Raw genomic sequence first — 17,941 nt, 5'->3', positions numbered from 1 at the left:
CCTCTCTTGACATCGGGCCCCACCTCCCTGGATGACGCAGCAGTCCAAGTGACCGCTGCAGCCTGTGATTGGCTGCAGCCTGTGCTTGGCCTGTGATTGGCTGGAGCTGTCACTTGAACTGAAGTGTCATCCCGGGAGGTCGGACTGCAGGAAGGAGACAGGAGTAATCGGTAAGTTAGAACTTCGTTTTTTTTTACAGCTTAATGTATTTTGGGATCGCAAGTCACTGTCCATGGTGCTGAAACAGTTTAACTCTTTCAGCACCATGGACAGTGACTATCTCCTGACGTCGCGTACCGATAATTTTTTTGCCGGGATCGGCCAAAACGAGTTTGGCCGAACCCGGTGAAGTTCGGTACGCTTGTCCCGCTTCGCTCATCGCAAAGACACTCCGTTTGGATGTTCGGAAACAGAAAAGCACGTGGTGCTTTTCGGTTTTCATTCATCCTTTTCACTGCTGTTGCGCGAATCACGCTCGTCCCACGGAAGTGCTTCCGTGTGGTGCGCGTGATTTTCACGCACCCATTGACTTCAATGGGTGCGTGATGCGCGAAATACGCAGAGTTTTTGAACCTGTCGCGCTTTTTGCGCAGCAGACAAACGCTGCGCAAAAAGCACGGACTGTCTGTACTGCCCCATAGACTTGTATTGTCCATGCGTGCCGCGTGAAAACCACGCGGCCCGCACGGACCGAATACACGCTCGTGTGAATCCCCCCTAACGAGAACCTGAAATTTAATCTTAAGAAAAGAGTGAGCTGTGTCAATGTCAGAAATTTAGAATAAGTAGTGGCAGCTGCCCCCACAAAATGGCCCCCTAAGTCAGGGGCGAAGCTAGGAAGACTGCTGGGTGCCAAGGGGGAAGTCTTTCTGCCTTTTGCCAGGGTATTTATATGCTAGGATGGCAAATTTAGTCTTTGCCCTTCATTAGCAAAAGAGTGTCCTTTTGGCCTCCGTCTGTCTGGTATATACGTCTGTATACCTGTATTACTTTTTTGTATTCCATACAACGGGATCCTGTAAAAAAAAAGTATACCAAAGCCATCGGAGCCTGGGCGTATGTCACAGGCATCTGTTAAACATATATACATCATAATCTATGGGTGACAAATACCACTGTTAGGCATCCGTCACAGCAGACCTCTAACATATACGTGGTATACGCTAAATGTGGCCAAAAACCATGATGTGAACCGTGCCTAATTCCTAAATCCCTGAATTATGTTTTTCTCTCAAGTTGTTAAAAATTATATTCAGCCAGTTATAAGTAACATCTGTTTCTGGGAAAGCTGGGTGACAACTCCAAAGAGTTTCCTTGAGTCCTGAAATAAAAATGTGCCTATGTATCAGTAATCCGTGCCTGCATACATATCACTGCATAACTAGGAATTCAAGACTCTCAGAAAGCCTGGGTGGCAATAAAGGATGAACATACTAGGGTAGCAGTTTACAGCAGCTACTATGGGGCCCAACAACTTAGGGGTCCCAAGGGGGAGCGTGGAGAATGGAATGGGGCCTCATTCCAAATTATGCTGTAGAGACGCCTGGCTAAATTTTGTGTCCCATCTATCTGCATTATCCCCCTGATGCAGCATAACTTTTTGCATTATTTTATATATTATACTATCATTGCGCTATCCCTGTACTGGGACATCATTATGTGCTTTATTCCTGTGCTGTGATCCATGGTAAAAATGTTATGTGAATTATATCATTGTGTGCATTGTCCCTGTACTATGTAATACTATACATTATTCTTGGCTGTGACATCACTTTGTGCATTCTCCTGGTACTGTGACATCTCAGTTTGTCGAATTTTAGTGCTGTAACTTCACTTAGTAGATTACCCTGGCACTGTGACATCAATAAAATAATTACCCTTGCATTGTGACATCACTGAATAGATTATCCTTACCAAGTGACATCACTGAGTAGTTTATCCTTGCCAAGTGACATCACTGAGTAGATTATCCTTGCACTGTGACATCACTAAGTAGATTATCCTTGCCAAGTGACATCACTGAGTAGTTTATCCTTGCCAAGTGACATCACTGAGTAGATTATCCTTGCACTGTGAGATCACTAAGTAGATTATCCTAGCACTGTGACATCACTGAGTAGTTTATCCTTGCCAAGTGACATCACTGAGTAGTTTATCCTTGCACTGTGAGATCACTAAGTAGATTATCCTAGCACTGTGACATCACTGAGTAGTTTATCCTTGCCAAGTGACATCACTGAGTAGTTTATCCTTGCACTGTGACATCACTGAGTAGATTATCCTTGCACTGTGACATCACTGAGTTGTTTATTCTTGCACTGTGACATCACTGAGTTGTTTATTCTTGCACTGTGACATCACTGAGTAGATTATCCTTAGACTTTACAGAATAGATTATCCTTGCACTGTGACATCACAGAGTAGTTTAGCCTTCCGCTGTGACATACCTGTGTGAATTATCCCACTACTGCGACATCACGGAGTAGATTATCCTTGCAGTGTGACATAACTATGTGAATTATCCAACTACTATGACATCGCTGTGCACAGCATGTTTGTGCTGTGACATCACTTTGTATATAATCCCTGTGCATTAGGGAAAGATACATGGTGCAGAGTGCCATCATAAGTTGTTTTTTTTAATCATACACTTTTCATGCTCTTAAGTCACTGCTATAGGTGGTCATGGTGGAGTGGGGCACTATGGTTACTTGTTACATCCCTGGGAATTGTAATGTCAACCATACCATTAAGCTTTCCCAGAAACAGATATAACAATGCCCCCAAATATTTCTTCCTTATCAACAAACTACCAAAAGAAAACATGCAACTTACTATACTAAAAGTGCAAATTGCTACATAAAATATATTATCATTTAACCTGTACTTTCCATAGAACATTACCAATTATGACATTTAAAAGTAATTATTTAGGATTTTACTGAATGCTTTTTAAGCAACTAATCTGCCTGCACATGAACACGTCGTCTTCAAGCAAATGTTCTTAAACTGGCGCTCAACAGCAGGTAATAAGAAAACAGGAAAATTATACAAGAGGCATAATAGTGATATTTAAATGTCATGCACTTCTGTCTCATCAGTGGCTTAGGAGGCTGCTCTGTTTTTCCACCATGCTTTAAACTGCAGCTCTGCTGTGCATAAGCGCATAAAATCAGCAAGTTGTCAGTTTATGGAGAGCTGATTTCTATTAAAGAAAGAAAAAAAGTATCATAAACTTCAAGTAACTCGATTAGTTACTTGACTAACATGATTAGTGAATTCTGGTTCAGCTGTAGAAAAATACTAAAAGTCTAAGGCCTCATGCACACGGCCGTGCCCGTAATCACGGCTGCATTTTCGTGCCGTGCTCCCATACAAGGTATGGGAGCACGGCCCGTAAAAATCGAAAAGTAGGACATGCTCCATAATTCTCGGCACGGTTCTACGGCACCGACACCCTTCCGTAGCGATACAGAAAGGTGTCCGCGGCCAATAGAACGGGACGGGTCCGTAATTGTGGACCGTATTGAGGCCCGCAATTACGGAGTTTTTTCACGATCGTGTGAATATGTGTTCCTAAACAGTGTAACATGTGGCCACTGCAGTAATTTCTCTCTGCTGCAAAAACAGAGCAAAAACACATCACGTGAATGCATCACCATGCAAACAGCAATAAAATAGATCAGTTTTGTACAGAGTTGTAATAGGGCACGCATAAATGTGCATGGGGCCTATATTGCACCTCTGCATGCCTCCGATTTCAAATAGAAGCATGTATGAACAAACGTCATCAGCTGGAGAGCTGTACGGTCTATGTGCTGCCGTCCAACCTGCATGCCGTGTGCTTGATGCCTTAGGCTAAGCAACCTGGATAAAAATATGACAAATTAGAAAAGTTTTTAATCACTGAGCCAGCAAGAAATGATGGAAGATTTCAGCTATAAAGTCTGCTGAATTGTTAATACAGCTCTGGACTATAATCAGTCGACTATCTAATGTGTATGGGGGTCTCCCAACTCTCCCTTGACAGCAGATGTCGGGGGAAAGAAGAATCAGGCATGCTGGATTTCTACATGCCTGACCCTTTGTTCCAGTGGCAGAAAAGCTGCTGCCAGAGCGGTCTGGCAGCGGCTCATTCCTCTCTCCTCATTAAAAACTGATGGGGTCAGGAGAAATAGCTGTTCGACCGACAGTTATCTCATATGTATAGTTAGCTCTAGGCTCTGTTCACACTGGCGTCATGGTTTCTGTTTGTACAAGAGCCATGATGGATATGACGGATCCTATTGACTGATACAATAGTGCAGCATGCTGAATTTTAGAAAAGAACGAACAGAAGTGTGAACAGAACCAAACACAACTTTTTATGTAGATCACATATGAAACCATCCATGTGTTAAAGCATGACAACTGGCATTACCACACTGATCTAGAATGCCCACTTCCGCATTATTGGCATAACTCCATGAAGATAAAAGGGATCGTAGAAAATACGTCCACTTAGTTCAGACCTAAATCTTCTAGTCACGTTGCTCTGCCGGCTGCTCTTCTCATTATAGTCTATTATCAGCTGATCACTAAACGTCTAGCAGCTCCCTGCAAAAAGCTCAGTACAAATTCATGAAAATATTTCTAGAATTATATATGCCACGGATAAAATGTAATGTCAACACTGTTATCAATAAATACCTATACATAGGGAAATGGAAATGTCTGCCTCCTTATAACAGTAACTCGGGACCCCCTCTATAAGTCAGATGTGACCATGCATTGTCAATTCTGGTTTTGACTCTGTCCATTGTTTGCCTCAAAATGGGACTATCGATCTGACCTTGGCTATGTTCAAATGCTGTAGTTGTCTGCCGAACATTTTGACCAGACATCTGTACGACATTCGCGTTGTGAATTCCCATGCATTTGTACATGCGGATTTCGATTTCCCTATTCAATTAAATTAGGTGAAATCAGTTAAATTTTGGGTTGTGTCTGCAGGGACAAGCGCTTTCAGAATGCAGCAGTGGGTCCAGCACAAGATCTGGCAAACAGCTGATTTTGCTGCCCCTCCAAGGGAAATGTAGTTACATAAATGGTCTGAAGCCCGTCAGATTGGAGATCCCTAACTATGACGTCAATATGCCCTGATAGGGTATATTGACAGGTGTCGTCATCATGAGACAGGGGTCGTCCACTTTTGAAAACCCCTTTTTGGTAATAAGGGCAGATTCAGACGAACGTTGCGTTTTTGCGCGCGCAAACAATGCGGCGTCTTGCGCGCGCAAAAACCATTTGACAGCTGCGTGTGTCATCCGTGTATGATGCGCGGCTGCGTGATTTTCGCGCAGCCGCCATCATAGAGATGAGGCTAGTCGACGCCCGTCACTGTCCAAGGTGCTGAAAGAGCTAACTAATCGGCAGTAACTCTTTCAGCACCCTCGACAGTGAATGCCGAACACAATATCGAGAAACCTGTTAAAAAAAAAGAAAAAGTTCGTACTTACCGAGAACTTCCCGGCCGTTGCCTTGGTGACGCGCCTCTCTTGACATCGGGCCCCACCTCCCTGGATGACGCGGCAGTCCATGTGACCGCTGCAGCCTGTGCTTGGCCTGTGATTGGCTGGAGTAGTCACTTGGACTGAATTGTCATCCCGGGAGGTCAGACTGGAGGAAGAAGCCGGGAGTTATCAGTAAGTCAGAACTTCGTTTTTTTTTACAGGTTCATGTTTATTGGGATCGGTAGTCACTGTCCATGGTGCTGAAACAGTTTAACTCTTTCAGCACCCTGGACAGTGACTATCTCCTGACGTCGCGTACCGGAATTTTTTTTGCCGGGTTTGGCCAAAGCGAGTTCGGCCGAACCCGGTGAAGTTCGGTTCGATTGTCCGGGTTCGCTCATCGCAAAGACACTCCATTTGGATGTTTGGAAACAGAAAAGCACGTGGTGCTTTTCTGGTTACATTCATCCTTTTGACAGCTGGTGCGCTGTTTCAGTCGGTTCGCACGGAAGTGCTTCCATGCGACCTGCGTGGTTTTCACGCACCCATTGACTTCAATGGGTGCGTGATGCGCGAAATACGCGGAGATATTGAACATGTCGCGCTTTTTGCGCAGCTGACAAACGCTGCGCAAAAAGCACGGACTGTCTGTACTGCCCCATAGACTTGTATTGGTCTGTGTGTGGCGCGTGAAAACTACGCGGCCCGCACGGACCGAATACACGTTCGTGTGAATCCCCCCTAAGAGTCGTCCAAAAATAAAGTTATGGGAAGATGCAATGAACGGGCACAACTGAATAAAAGGATCATATATTGGGGTGCTGCAAATGTGGAAAAAAATACTCACGACTTGCTTGAAGTGAAACACATTATAGAAAAGCGCACACCCATCTATCATCATGGTAATATAAATGTTATTGGATACAGTATTGTTCAAAATATCTAAAAACAGACATGAAAACCAGGTCCATACAGTGTCATAATATATAAGGCCCAGTTCACACTGAGGTTTTTTTACGCTGATTTTGATGCAGAAACTGATTGATTTCAATGGGAGGCGGAGTTTTTTTTTTTCATGTCCTTTCTTGTCGTGGTTCCACCTCTGATCTCCCATTGAAATCGAAGAAGAAAGTGAAAGAAAGTGCAGGCAGGTCAAAATCTGCCTCAAAATTCCTGAAGGAAATTTGATTCAGATTTTTTCTGCCTTCAAAATACTTTGTGAGAACAGGGCCTAAGGGTAAGAAAAATAAATATATAGCAGTATATAAACTCACAGCACACGGACGAGATTCAAGCTCCTGTGAATGAGCCCTAAAGCTAATAGATGAGGGTCCAGAATGGGGAACTTCCCTCTATTAAGTCAGAATGCTCTAATAGGGTATTTAAAAAGGGTTTTTTAATCCAGAAATCCCCTTCAACAGATAGGGCACTTCCTAAAATCCCTTTTTGTTTCAAAAATGATTTTTACCAAAACTACTTATTCCACATGAATGCCGCCACTACTGCTATGACAGATATGAGAGAGATAAATAGGAGGGTGAGTCAAAAATTATCCGCGGTCCGGTTATATTAAAACTTCTGTTGGCCGCACTGTCTTATCAGCGCTTTCCGTATGAGGTCGCTGTCTCCCCAGTCGCTGTTGTGCAGGTTTAAATGTGTTACGTCTGTTTATTTGTGACTACGGTGCGAGAAACAGCGGCTGCCCCACTTATGATTTGCACGAAAGAAGAGCAGCGTGCAGAGATTCGTTTTTTGTGCTCTGAGGATGTGTCTGGTGCCGATAATTATCGAAGACTTTGTGCGCGGTATGGAGAACGTGTTTTCTCGCGAAGAAGTGTGTATGAATGGATGGAGAAGTTCAAGGAAGGTCAGACAAGTGTCAGCCATGAAGAAGGAGCCGGACGCCCAGCCACGTCCACGGCTGATGACAACATTGAGCGTGCATCCTCCCTATAGTCCTGATCTTGCCCCATCAGACTATCACCTGTTTGGTCCACTGAAAGAAGCCCTACGAGGATGAAGATTCACGTCTGATGAAGAAGTGAAGACAGCGGTGACTTCGTGGCTCGCAGCTCAACCTAAAACATTTTTTAATGTGGGAATACGAAAACTTGTTGACAGATGGACAAAGTGTATTGAAAAGCAGCGAGATTGTGTGGAAAAATGATGTATTTGCTTTTCTGAAAGTTGATGAAAATAAATTCTACAGCCAGAGTGCGGATCGTTTTTGACTCACCCTCGTAGATAAGATAGATGAATGGATAGATAGATAGATAGAAAGTCTTGGAGTACTTACGAATGTTGTGGGGGGCACATTCTGAGCCGGAGTCCCCATAGTTTCCTATACAAAGCAAGGCTGCGAGTTCACAATTACTCCTGAAACATTAAGAAAACACGTACCATAAGTTATACACAAGACGTGGAACTATCAGCTACTCCTAGCGCTTGTTATTGTGGGTGGGAACTGTTAATAAACCTTTAGATGTAAACTACATTTAGTTTTGAACGCATAAGGTATTAATGTCAAAAGGAAAAATTATAATAAGATGGTCTCACACGAGGGGAGTTTCCAATACAACCTTCCCTTAGAACTCATAGCATTATACGTACGTCTTCCTAGGAAACAATATGGGATCAGGGGAGGTGAGACTTCATAACTAGAACTGCCATGAACTACCATTCTCCGTGGTGCTGGTGTCAACTCAATAGTCCCTGTGAGGACTGAATCCATTCAGCGCTTATTGATGGTGTCCAATAGTTTTGTACTGTCCCTGATCCAGCAGGTCCAAAGGGGCTTATGACACAGAAAAATTTGAAATTTTTAATCGACATAAACGTATAGACAAAAGTAGAATGTAGTGCCACCTTGTATCACAGTATCTACGGGTTCAAATCGGACAAGGGCAATTGCAAGTTCTATATAGTGCATAATAAAGAGGGTAAATAAGAAAGTCAATGACAAAGTCCTCAGCTCCATCATCATGTGTAGCCCAGCAGACATGAGATCAGCCTCCCCCATGGCTCATCAATCCTTATCTTTGTGAATAGAGGCCGTGATTTAAACTACGGGGTCATGAGACAAAAAAAAAAAATGCTGCTTTAGGATTTCACCCTATCACTTGACTTCTTCATAAAGGTCTTTGCCAGGTTTAATCTTCTTGATCAGACTCTTTTAGATACCTCAGGGCAGCGAGTTCACTGCGTTATTCAGGAGGCCAAATCAGGCAACTGCTGACAAAACGTAGTACTTAGAAATGTGGCGCAAGTTATCGTGGAGGAAACATATTCTGACATGAGACAGCACTTTAAACATGTGCAACATGCCCATGACGGGTTTAACCAGGTGATGGTACAGATTACTGGAGTACCGGAGAGGAGCATTGCTAGGAGAGCCCTGTAAGGGTAAGTTCACACGTTGCGTAAATACTGCGGATTTTCTACAACAGATTTCGTTATCCGCAGCATAATACAGTAGGATTGAGTGGATGAGATTTAAACACACACGCTGCGTAAATGCTGAGTGGAAAATTCGCTCAGAAATGAATATGCGGTGCGGTTTTTTAATCCGCAGAATGTCGATTGTATTTGTGTAACCGCTGTTTATTTGTTGCGGTATTTCCCCATTGAGTTCAAGAGAGATAAAACCTGCAACAAATAGCAGATGTGTGTAGACATATTCACATCACCGCAGTGCCGAAGAAAAAAAAATGGCAGCAAAAAAATACAACTAAACGCTATTTGTGAATTCCACCTAAAAGACTAGCGCTGTTTTGATGGGTGGGGTTCCGGGAGCTGTGCCCTCCACCAATTGTTAGAGTGAAGGGGCAGAAGTGCTCAGCTGAGGGCAGTGCCCATTTGGCTCCGATATACTTTCTCTGAATTTCCGGGAAGAGGATGGGTTGGTTGTGTATGAGATACAGACTTTTTACTGGTCTCCAAGGAGAGGCGGACAAAGACCATGATAGCCAAAGTGAACTCAGCCAAGCACTTCGGCCCCTTTCTTCTAGCAATCGGACCCCACCAATCAAAATGGCTGACATGTCATGTACATTTTTTTTAAATGACAGAACCTGCAGAACCGGTCACATTGATTAATCTGTCTAAAAAGATATACTGAATATTTTCCTACAAAACTATATATCAATATGCTCAGCTCCTCCTGCTCAATGACACTGCAGATTGGACAGCATGTTCAACATGACAGGTTCCCTTTAACCGCTTCCCGACTGCCGGTCGGGGTCCTTAAAACCCGCGCCATAGAGTATTTATGACGTGGTTTTAGCTGGCTGCCCGAGCGATCGGGCAGCTGAATGTCGGGTCACTGACTGCTGGGGACCCTGTGGAGAAGCTAGAAGCAGCTTCTGTCTTCAATGATCTCTTCTACACAACTCCCAATGAGCGCTGTGTATAGAATAGAGGCAGCGACCATGTGACTGGTCACTTGATCGCCTGGTGCCATTAGTGGCAGGCTGCTGCTGGGTCTAACTAGACCCAGCACAGCCCTATTAGTGACAATAATCACTATTAGGGTATGTGCACACGAGGTCATTACGTCCGTAATTGACGGACGTATTTCGGAAGCAAGTCCCGGACCGAACACAGTGCAGGGAGCCGGGCTCCTAGCATCATAGTTATGTACGACGCTAGGAGTCCCTGCCTCGCTGCAGGACAACTGTCCCGTACTGAAAACATGATTACAGTACGGGACAGTTGTCCTGCAGAGGCAGGGACTCCTAGCGTCGTACATAAGTATGATGCTAGGAGCCCGGCTCCCTGCACTGCGTTCGGTCCGGTACTTGCGGCCGAAATACGTCCGTCAATTACGGACGTAATTCCCTCGTGTGCACATACCCTAAGGCCCCATGCACACGACCGTGCCCGCAATCACGGCCCGCGATTGCGGGCACGGTCGGCCGCTGACTGACAGCCGCATTTTCGGCCCGTGCTCCCATACAAAGTATGGGAGCACGGCCCGCAAAATGCGAAATAACGGACATGTTCCATAATTCCCGGAACATTTCCACGGCACTGACACCCTTCCGTAGTGCTACGGAAAGGTGTCAGTGTTCAATGAAAGTGAATGGCTCCGTTTTTGCGGACCGCAATTGCGGTCCGCAAAAACTGAGGTTTTTTACGGTCGTGTGCATGGGGCCTAAGAAGGCTGATTTCCCCTGTAACTGGGGCTGCTGACCTTTGAGGGACAGACCATAATAATAAAAAAAATAAAAGTAAAATAGAGGGCAAAAAAACATAACAATAAATACACATAAAATACCTGGCCAAAAAATAAAAACACCCCCCCCCCCCCACCAATCATTTGACCCAATTATCCTAAAATAGACATGTAATATATCAAAATTCATGGTAGCCAATGATGATCACAAAAAAAAGGTCTATTTTAAAGTAAAACTATATTATTACCAGAAAAAATTAGCTGAAAAGTAAAAAAGCATATTTTTTTACTATTATTTTCAAACTTTAAGCCTAGAAATTCTAAAATAGCAAAAAGGATGTGTATAAAAATGATTTTAAAAAAACCTGCATTGTCTACGAAAAAAAACCAAGAAAATAAACAAAAAGAATGCAAAAATCACGTCGCAAGTCCCGGACCGAACACAGTGCAGGGAGCCGGGCTCCTAGCATCATACTTATGTACGATGCTAGGAGTCCCTGCCTCTCTGCAGGACAACTATCCCGTACTGTAATCATGTTTTCAGTACGGGACAGTAGTTCCACGGAGAGGCAGGGACTCCTAGCGTCGTACATAACTATGATGCTAGGAGCCCGGCTCCCTGCACTGTGTTCGGTCCACTACTTGCAGCCGAAATACGTCCGTCAATTACGGACGTAATTAGTGTGTGTGCACATACCCTAAGGGTATGTTCACACGCAGTGACCGGAAACGTCTGAAAATACGGAGCTGTTTTCAGGCGAAAACAGCTCCTGATTTTCAGATGCTTTTTGTAGCAACTCGCGTTTTTCACGGACGTTATTGGAGCTGTTTTTCAATGGAGTCTATGAAAAACGCCTCCAAAAATGTCCCAAGAAGTGACATGCCCTTGTAGTGCATCCGTGTGTCATCCAGACTCACAGATCCACAACAATTCACCAGAATTAATGAATCCACAATTGCGGACCGTAAAATGACTTGACCTGAGCTTTTGTGGTCCGCAACTGCGGCCTCCGCACCAATCCGTGTAAATCACGGTCGTGTGCACGGGCCCATAGAAAAGAATGGGTCCGCAATTTATCCGCAAAAATGCAAATAAATTGCGGCCGCAAAAATACTGTCTTGTGAATGAAGCCTTAGTTCTTAAATAACTCGTCATCTTTTTTTGACTGACTCTTCCCAGACTCCTGAACAGTAAGGGATTAAGAAAATGTGCTGAAGACTTCACCGTTTGCATTGTATCCGCTGTGAAAATCCGCAGTATTCCATGATTTCCACGCTGATTTTTTTTCCACTACATGTGGATGGGATTTTGAAATCCCTATCCACATGTATCGTGCTGTAAAATGTGGCGCGTCTGAACAGACCCTAAGGCCTCATTTACACTTGTGTGTGGCCTCCATGTGATGCACTAGCAGAATACAGCGCCGCTGGTCACCCCGGCGCTCAGACCTGTTACCTTGCAGTGCGGAGTGCCTGAGTTTGTATCTAAGAATAACATCTGTATATAGCTTGTGTGAGTTTGGCGCATTACCTTATACACCTCCTTGGTGCACAGGGAGTGATAGCAATTCTCTGTACATTGTGGTGGACTGTGTTGGCGATATATAGGAAAACAAATTAAAAAAATGTTCCTGGACATTTTCCCATATGCATTCCACAGCACGTTCCATCAGATGCCACATAACGCACCACATTCCCCTATATAAACACTGTTTTACGGGGTGGAATATGGTGCTTTTTACTGGATCCACACCAAGCAGTAATGATTGCAATAAGGTGCACAATGCGGTTCTATATTGCAGAAAGACATTCCCAAGAACGTGATATTTTCCGGTATATATTTGTGTATGACGTGTGTGGGGCAAACATATTGAGAGATTTATCAAAACTGGCGTAGTTGATGATAGCGACCAATCAGGCCACTGCTTTAATTCTCCAAAGGGCCTCTAAAAATGAAAGGTCGAATCTGATTGGTTGCTATGCTGCAGCCATTTTTAAAATGAGACCGGTCATTGACTGGCATGTGGATGGTTTATGTATATACAATACAAATATATATATATATATATATATATATATATATATATATATATATATATATATATATATATATATATGTTCCACTATTTAAGTAAATTGTCCTTGCAGCCAGTAGTTAGGAGGAAACCTAAGTTGACAAAAAGTTGTACATGTTTCCGGATATTTTTCTGACGTATTACAGCCTGTTGCTGCAAGATTAATACAATTGTTCTATACACAAATGTCTTCTTTATCCCATGTATAGCGATAATCTAGACAGTCCGTACCAAGCCTTGTATACAAACAGCAGCATACTCACCGTATAGCGAGCGACAGAACGCATCATCTGCACGGGAGACAGAATACTGCGACAACTCAGGGAAAGTATTTCAAGAGGCGCATCCTTCCACACGACTGCAGCGTGCTGCAGTTACTATAGCAACCAATACACTCGCCTGTGAAAGGGGAGTGCCTATCACTATACGCCCAACCTATGGGAAACCGCTATCGTCCGCGCTGCCTTCTATTCCCCCTCATCGGTATCAGATTGGTGTAGCGAGTAATGGGGCGGGACTAAACGTCGTTGTGTGATTGGTAGACAGGCTCGCGCTGAGCCCTTAGTGGAGATGATGGGCAGGCGTAAAGGATGGCGACTTGTTTATTTCATGCCGTCTCCCCCCCGGCCGAGCTTGTGTGTTTGTTTTGCATTGATCGCAGTATACGTAAACACACGACTACTACTATAAACTTAGTATTCACTGTACTGAGCCATGTTCACACGGTATATTTGAGGCGTACTCGTACACAGCGTTTTGATATGTTTTTGTTAGTTTCTCAAGGCGTTTTGTAGTGCGGCCACAGATGCTACATTAAAGTCTATAGTAAACTTTTTCGATTTTTCCGCTTTGCATCTAGGCGGTCATGACTTTGTAGGGTATGTTCACACACCCTATTTACGGACGTAATTCGGGCGTTTTAGCCTCGAATTACGTCCGAAAATACGGCTCCAAAGCGTTGGCAAACATCTGCCCATTCATTTGAATGGGCTTTACGATGTGCTGTGCCGACGGTCATTTTTTTTTACGCGTCGCTGTCAAAAGACGGCGCGTAAAAAAGACGCCCACGTCAAAGAAGTACATGTCACTTCTTGGGACGTAATTGGAGCCGTTTTCCATTGACACCATGGAAAAACAGCTCCAATTACGTCCGTAATGGACGCAGCAAAAGACGCCTGCATTTGCTCTTACGTCTGAAATTGCGGAGCTGTTTTCTCCTGAAACCAGCTCTGTGATTTCAGCCGTACCGGACGTGTACGTGTGAACATACCCTAAGGGTATGTTCACACGGCCTATTTACGGACGTAATTCGGGCGTTTTTGCCCCGAATTACGTCTGAAAATAGCGCCTCAATAGCGCTGACAAACATCTGCCCATTGAAAGCAATGGGCAGACGTTTGTCTGTTCACACGAGGCGTATATTTACGCGCCGCTGTCAAATGATGGCGCGTAAATAGACGCCCGCGTAGAAGAAGTGACCTGTCACTTCTTTGGCCGTAATTGGAGCCGCTATTCATTGACTCCAATGAATAGCAGCGCTAATTACGGCCGTAATTGACGCGGCGTTCAAGCGCCTGCACATGCCGGTACGGCTGAAATTACGGGGATGTTTTCAGGCTGAAACATCCCCGTAATTTCAGCCGTTACGGACCCCCGCCGTGTGAACATACCCTAAGGCTGGGTTCACACGACCTATTTTCAGACGTAAACGAGGCGTTTTAAGCCTCGATTTACGTCTGAAAATACGGCTCCAATATGTCGACAAACATCTGCCCATTCATTTGAATGGGTTTGCCGACGTACTGTGCAGACGACCTGTTATTTACACGTCGCTGTCAAACGACGACACATAAAAAAGACGGCTCGTCAAAAGAAGTGCAGGACACTTCTCGAGACGTAATTTGAGCCGTTTTTCATTGATTCCAATGAAGAACAGCTCCAAATCACGTCGGTAATTGATGCCTCGCAAATCGCGAGTACATGCAATTACGTCTGAAATTACGGAGCTGTTTTCTCCTGAAAACAGCTCCGTAATTTCAGACGTAAATGCAATTGGGCTGGGTTCACACACCCTATTTACGGACGTAATTCGGGCGTTTTAGCCTCAAATTACATCCGAAAATACGGCTCCAATGCGCCGGCAAACATCTGCCCATTCATTTGAATGGGTCTTACGGTGTACTGTGCCGACGGTCATTTTTTTTATGCGCCGCTGTCAAAAGACGGCGCGTAAAAAAGACGCCCGCGTCAAAGAAGTGCCTGTCACTTCTTGAGACGTAATTGGAGCCATTTTCCATTGACTCCATAGAAAAACAGCTCCAATTACGTCCGTAATGGACGCTGAGAAAAACGCTTGCACATGCCATTACGTCTGAAATTCAGGAGCTGTTTTCTCCTGAAAACAGCTCCGTAATTTCAGCCGTAATCGACGCTGCCGTGTGAACATACCCTTAGGTAGCTGGCTTTTTCAGGAGAAAACAGCTGCGTAGTTTCAGACGTAAAAGCTCCTCCTCGCATTTTGCGAGGCGTTTTTGACGGCCAATCATTTGAGCTGTGCTTCATTGAATTCAATGAAAAACGGCTCAAATTACATTTCAAAGAAGTGTCCTGCATATAATGTATATAAGTGTCCTGCACTTCTTTGACGAGGCTGTATTTTTACGCGTCGTCGTTTGACAGCTGTCAAGTGACGACGCGTAAATGACAGGTCGTCGGCACAGTACGTCGGCAAACCCATTCAAATGAATGGGCATATGTTTGCCGACGTATTGTAGCCCTATTTCAGGCGTAAAACGAGGCATAATACGCCTCGTTTACGCCTGAAAATAGGTCGTGTGAACCCAGCCTAAGGCTTTGTTTTTTGCGGGACGAGTTGCACTTTAAGTATTTTTAAGTATGCCCTGACAACAGGAAATATGGTCATACAACCCTCAAGTCCCTAAATGTGCCCTGGGCTGTCTGGCTATACAAGGTATGGGACTGGATCGCTCGCAGGGATTCCCTGTAAAGTGATCATAGGGGAGGAGGTGCCCCCCTTATTCTTTTCCTTTGAATGCTGTAATCAACTTGATCACAGCATTTAAAGGGTTAAAGGCCTAGATAAGCGGTTCCTCCGATCTCCACCGTCAGAGTGGGGCTGTGACATGCTTCTTATCGCATGGGCCCACTTGCTGCTCCCGCATGATCAGCAGAACGAGTATGCTCCTCCTGATTGGGTAACATCTTGCCACTTATGCCAAGCATACCCGTCTTACGTCGGCAACCAGTTAAGAGAGGATTTAAGGTTCAATGTTAATAAAGCTTTTAGTTATTCTATAATGAAAAGTTCTGCAACTTTCTTATATATTTTATGGGCATGAGACCCACCGATGTTCCATGGTGAAGTCACGTGAATATGGGGGGCAGCAATTGGTTGCTGCAATCATGTAACACGCGGATAGCTATAAGGGTTCAGAGGTTATACCTGGGCTCTGGTGCCTGAGTGGTACATAAGACGGACACTAGTATTCTAAATGGCACATGTTCGGTGGGGACTATGTTAAGCATTTAGATGCGCTTGCCCCTATTAAACAACCTCATATAGACACCTCCACCTGTTCCCCACAAGTGACTCCTCCTCTGGTGAGAGGTTAGCAAATGACCAAACACATAATAAAGATGTCAATCACCAATCCACGAAAGGTTCAATATTTAAAGGGGTTTTCCAGGGAGACACAATTTTTGCGGCGGGCAGTGCATGAGGCCTGAGCTATGTGAAGGAACACAAAGAAAATGGGGCAGTTATTGGAGCATAATCAAAAGAATGAACGGGGCGAGCATTGAGGAGGCTGTGGACCAATAGGATGCCTCAAACTCGGGAATACGTCAGAAGTCCCGGGTTTGAGGCATCCTATTGGACCACAGCCTCCTCAATGCCCGCGCCGTTCATTCTCTGCTTATGCTTCAATGACAGACCTGTGTCGATACTCAGTGACGTATCGATACAGGTCTGTCTGCATAATAACACTCGTGCGCGAGCGTGAGTCGAAGCAAACAAACACAAGAATGAAAAGCAGAACTCCTGGCCGACCAGAGATAGGGGGAATAGGAACAAACGCGTTGCGATTTTTGCTAGAATGCATATTAGGACGTTTATTTAATTTTGACATAAAGTATTAGTACAAAAATTTTGTATCCCCGTAAAACCCCTTTAAGGCTCTGTTCACACTAGTGTTACATTTCTGTTTTTTAATGGCTCAAAAAACACAGAATCCTCAACGGATTTCAGTACCTGCCACGTGGATGAGATTTGAACAAATCGAATCTACATGCTGCAGCTACATTTACCTCCTGGCTTTTTGACATCAGGAAAAACTCACTTAAATCAATGGGGCTATTAATTGAAAAGTTTCTCTTCATTTTATGTAAAAACTGCATAACAGAATAATGTAGATAAAAATCAGTGTAAATAGAGCCTAAGGCGTCAGCAATGTATGTACCTATGTACGGCTCCATACTACATAGCTGTAGGCACTCTGTGTGCCATCGTATGGTGCCTTCATACAGAATTGTATTCCTGGGATAATATTCCCCAGGGACAATACCTCTGTAATGTGGCATCCAATGACATGTCACAATTTTTTTGTGTCAATTTCATAGAAAAAAAAAAAACTGCATATGTAAAACGGTGGAATACAGAGGTGTATTAGGAGCCATAGACTGTAAAGGCTATGTAAACCTTCGAAAAGTGTTTGTTTGTTTATTTTTTTATAAAAATGATCAACCAGTGTGTTTGGTGCAACTTTATAATTAGTTTTAATTATACGCAGGATCTACCTGTAATTGATCACATCTAAGTTATGAACTTAGATGTTCTATATAACAGGTGGATCACCCGCAGGTCCCGCTGACACTAAACCCATCAGTGGCGCGGACCTGACGGGTACAGGATTTAGCCTATTATACAGCTGCTCTATACAGAGCAACTGTATCTCAAAAAGTTAAAATAATTTTTAATAAAAACTAAATAATAAAGTTGCTCCAAACACACTAATAGAACTTTTTATTTAAATAAAAAATATATATAAAAAATCCCTTTCAAAAAGGTTTACATAGCCAATAATGGGGAGCTTGCAGGGAGCTTCTTTTTTCTTCAGACCGCTCCTGATATGAATTCTGCAAATATATACAAACTATACACACACATTTGGATACGTCTGCCA

The 17,941-nt window shown here is 43.9% G+C and overlaps 2 protein-coding genes across 2 annotated transcripts in view; one reads left to right on the top strand and one right to left on the bottom strand.

Moving 5' to 3' along the window:
• Window positions 1–13,170, bottom strand: part of DIXDC1 (DIX domain containing 1) — a 138,039-nt gene extending 124,869 nt beyond the window's left edge. The window contains exons 1-2 of the mRNA XM_075839767.1: window positions 13,004–13,170; window positions 7,789–7,868 (exon numbers count right to left, since the gene is read on the bottom strand). Coding sequence (XP_075695882.1) covers window positions 7,789–7,827 — 39 coding nt within the window. The 5' untranslated portion in view covers window positions 7,828–7,868; window positions 13,004–13,170. The remainder of the gene's footprint in view (window positions 1–7,788; window positions 7,869–13,003) is intronic.
• LOC142661986 (alpha-crystallin B chain) overlaps window positions 120–17,941 on the top strand; it is a 108,967-nt gene continuing 91,145 nt past the window's right edge. Inside the window, exon 1 of the mRNA XM_075839776.1 lies at window positions 120–170. The gene's annotated coding sequence lies outside the window, so the exon portion shown is untranslated. The remainder of the gene's footprint in view (window positions 171–17,941) is intronic.

The sequence above is a fragment of the Rhinoderma darwinii genome, chromosome 10 (assembly GCF_050947455.1).
Source record: "Rhinoderma darwinii isolate aRhiDar2 chromosome 10, aRhiDar2.hap1, whole genome shotgun sequence".
Taxonomy (NCBI): Eukaryota; Metazoa; Chordata; class Amphibia; order Anura; family Rhinodermatidae; genus Rhinoderma; species Rhinoderma darwinii.
The sequence above is the reverse complement of the archived record's forward strand: the minus strand, read 5'-3'. Positions and strand labels throughout refer to the sequence as shown.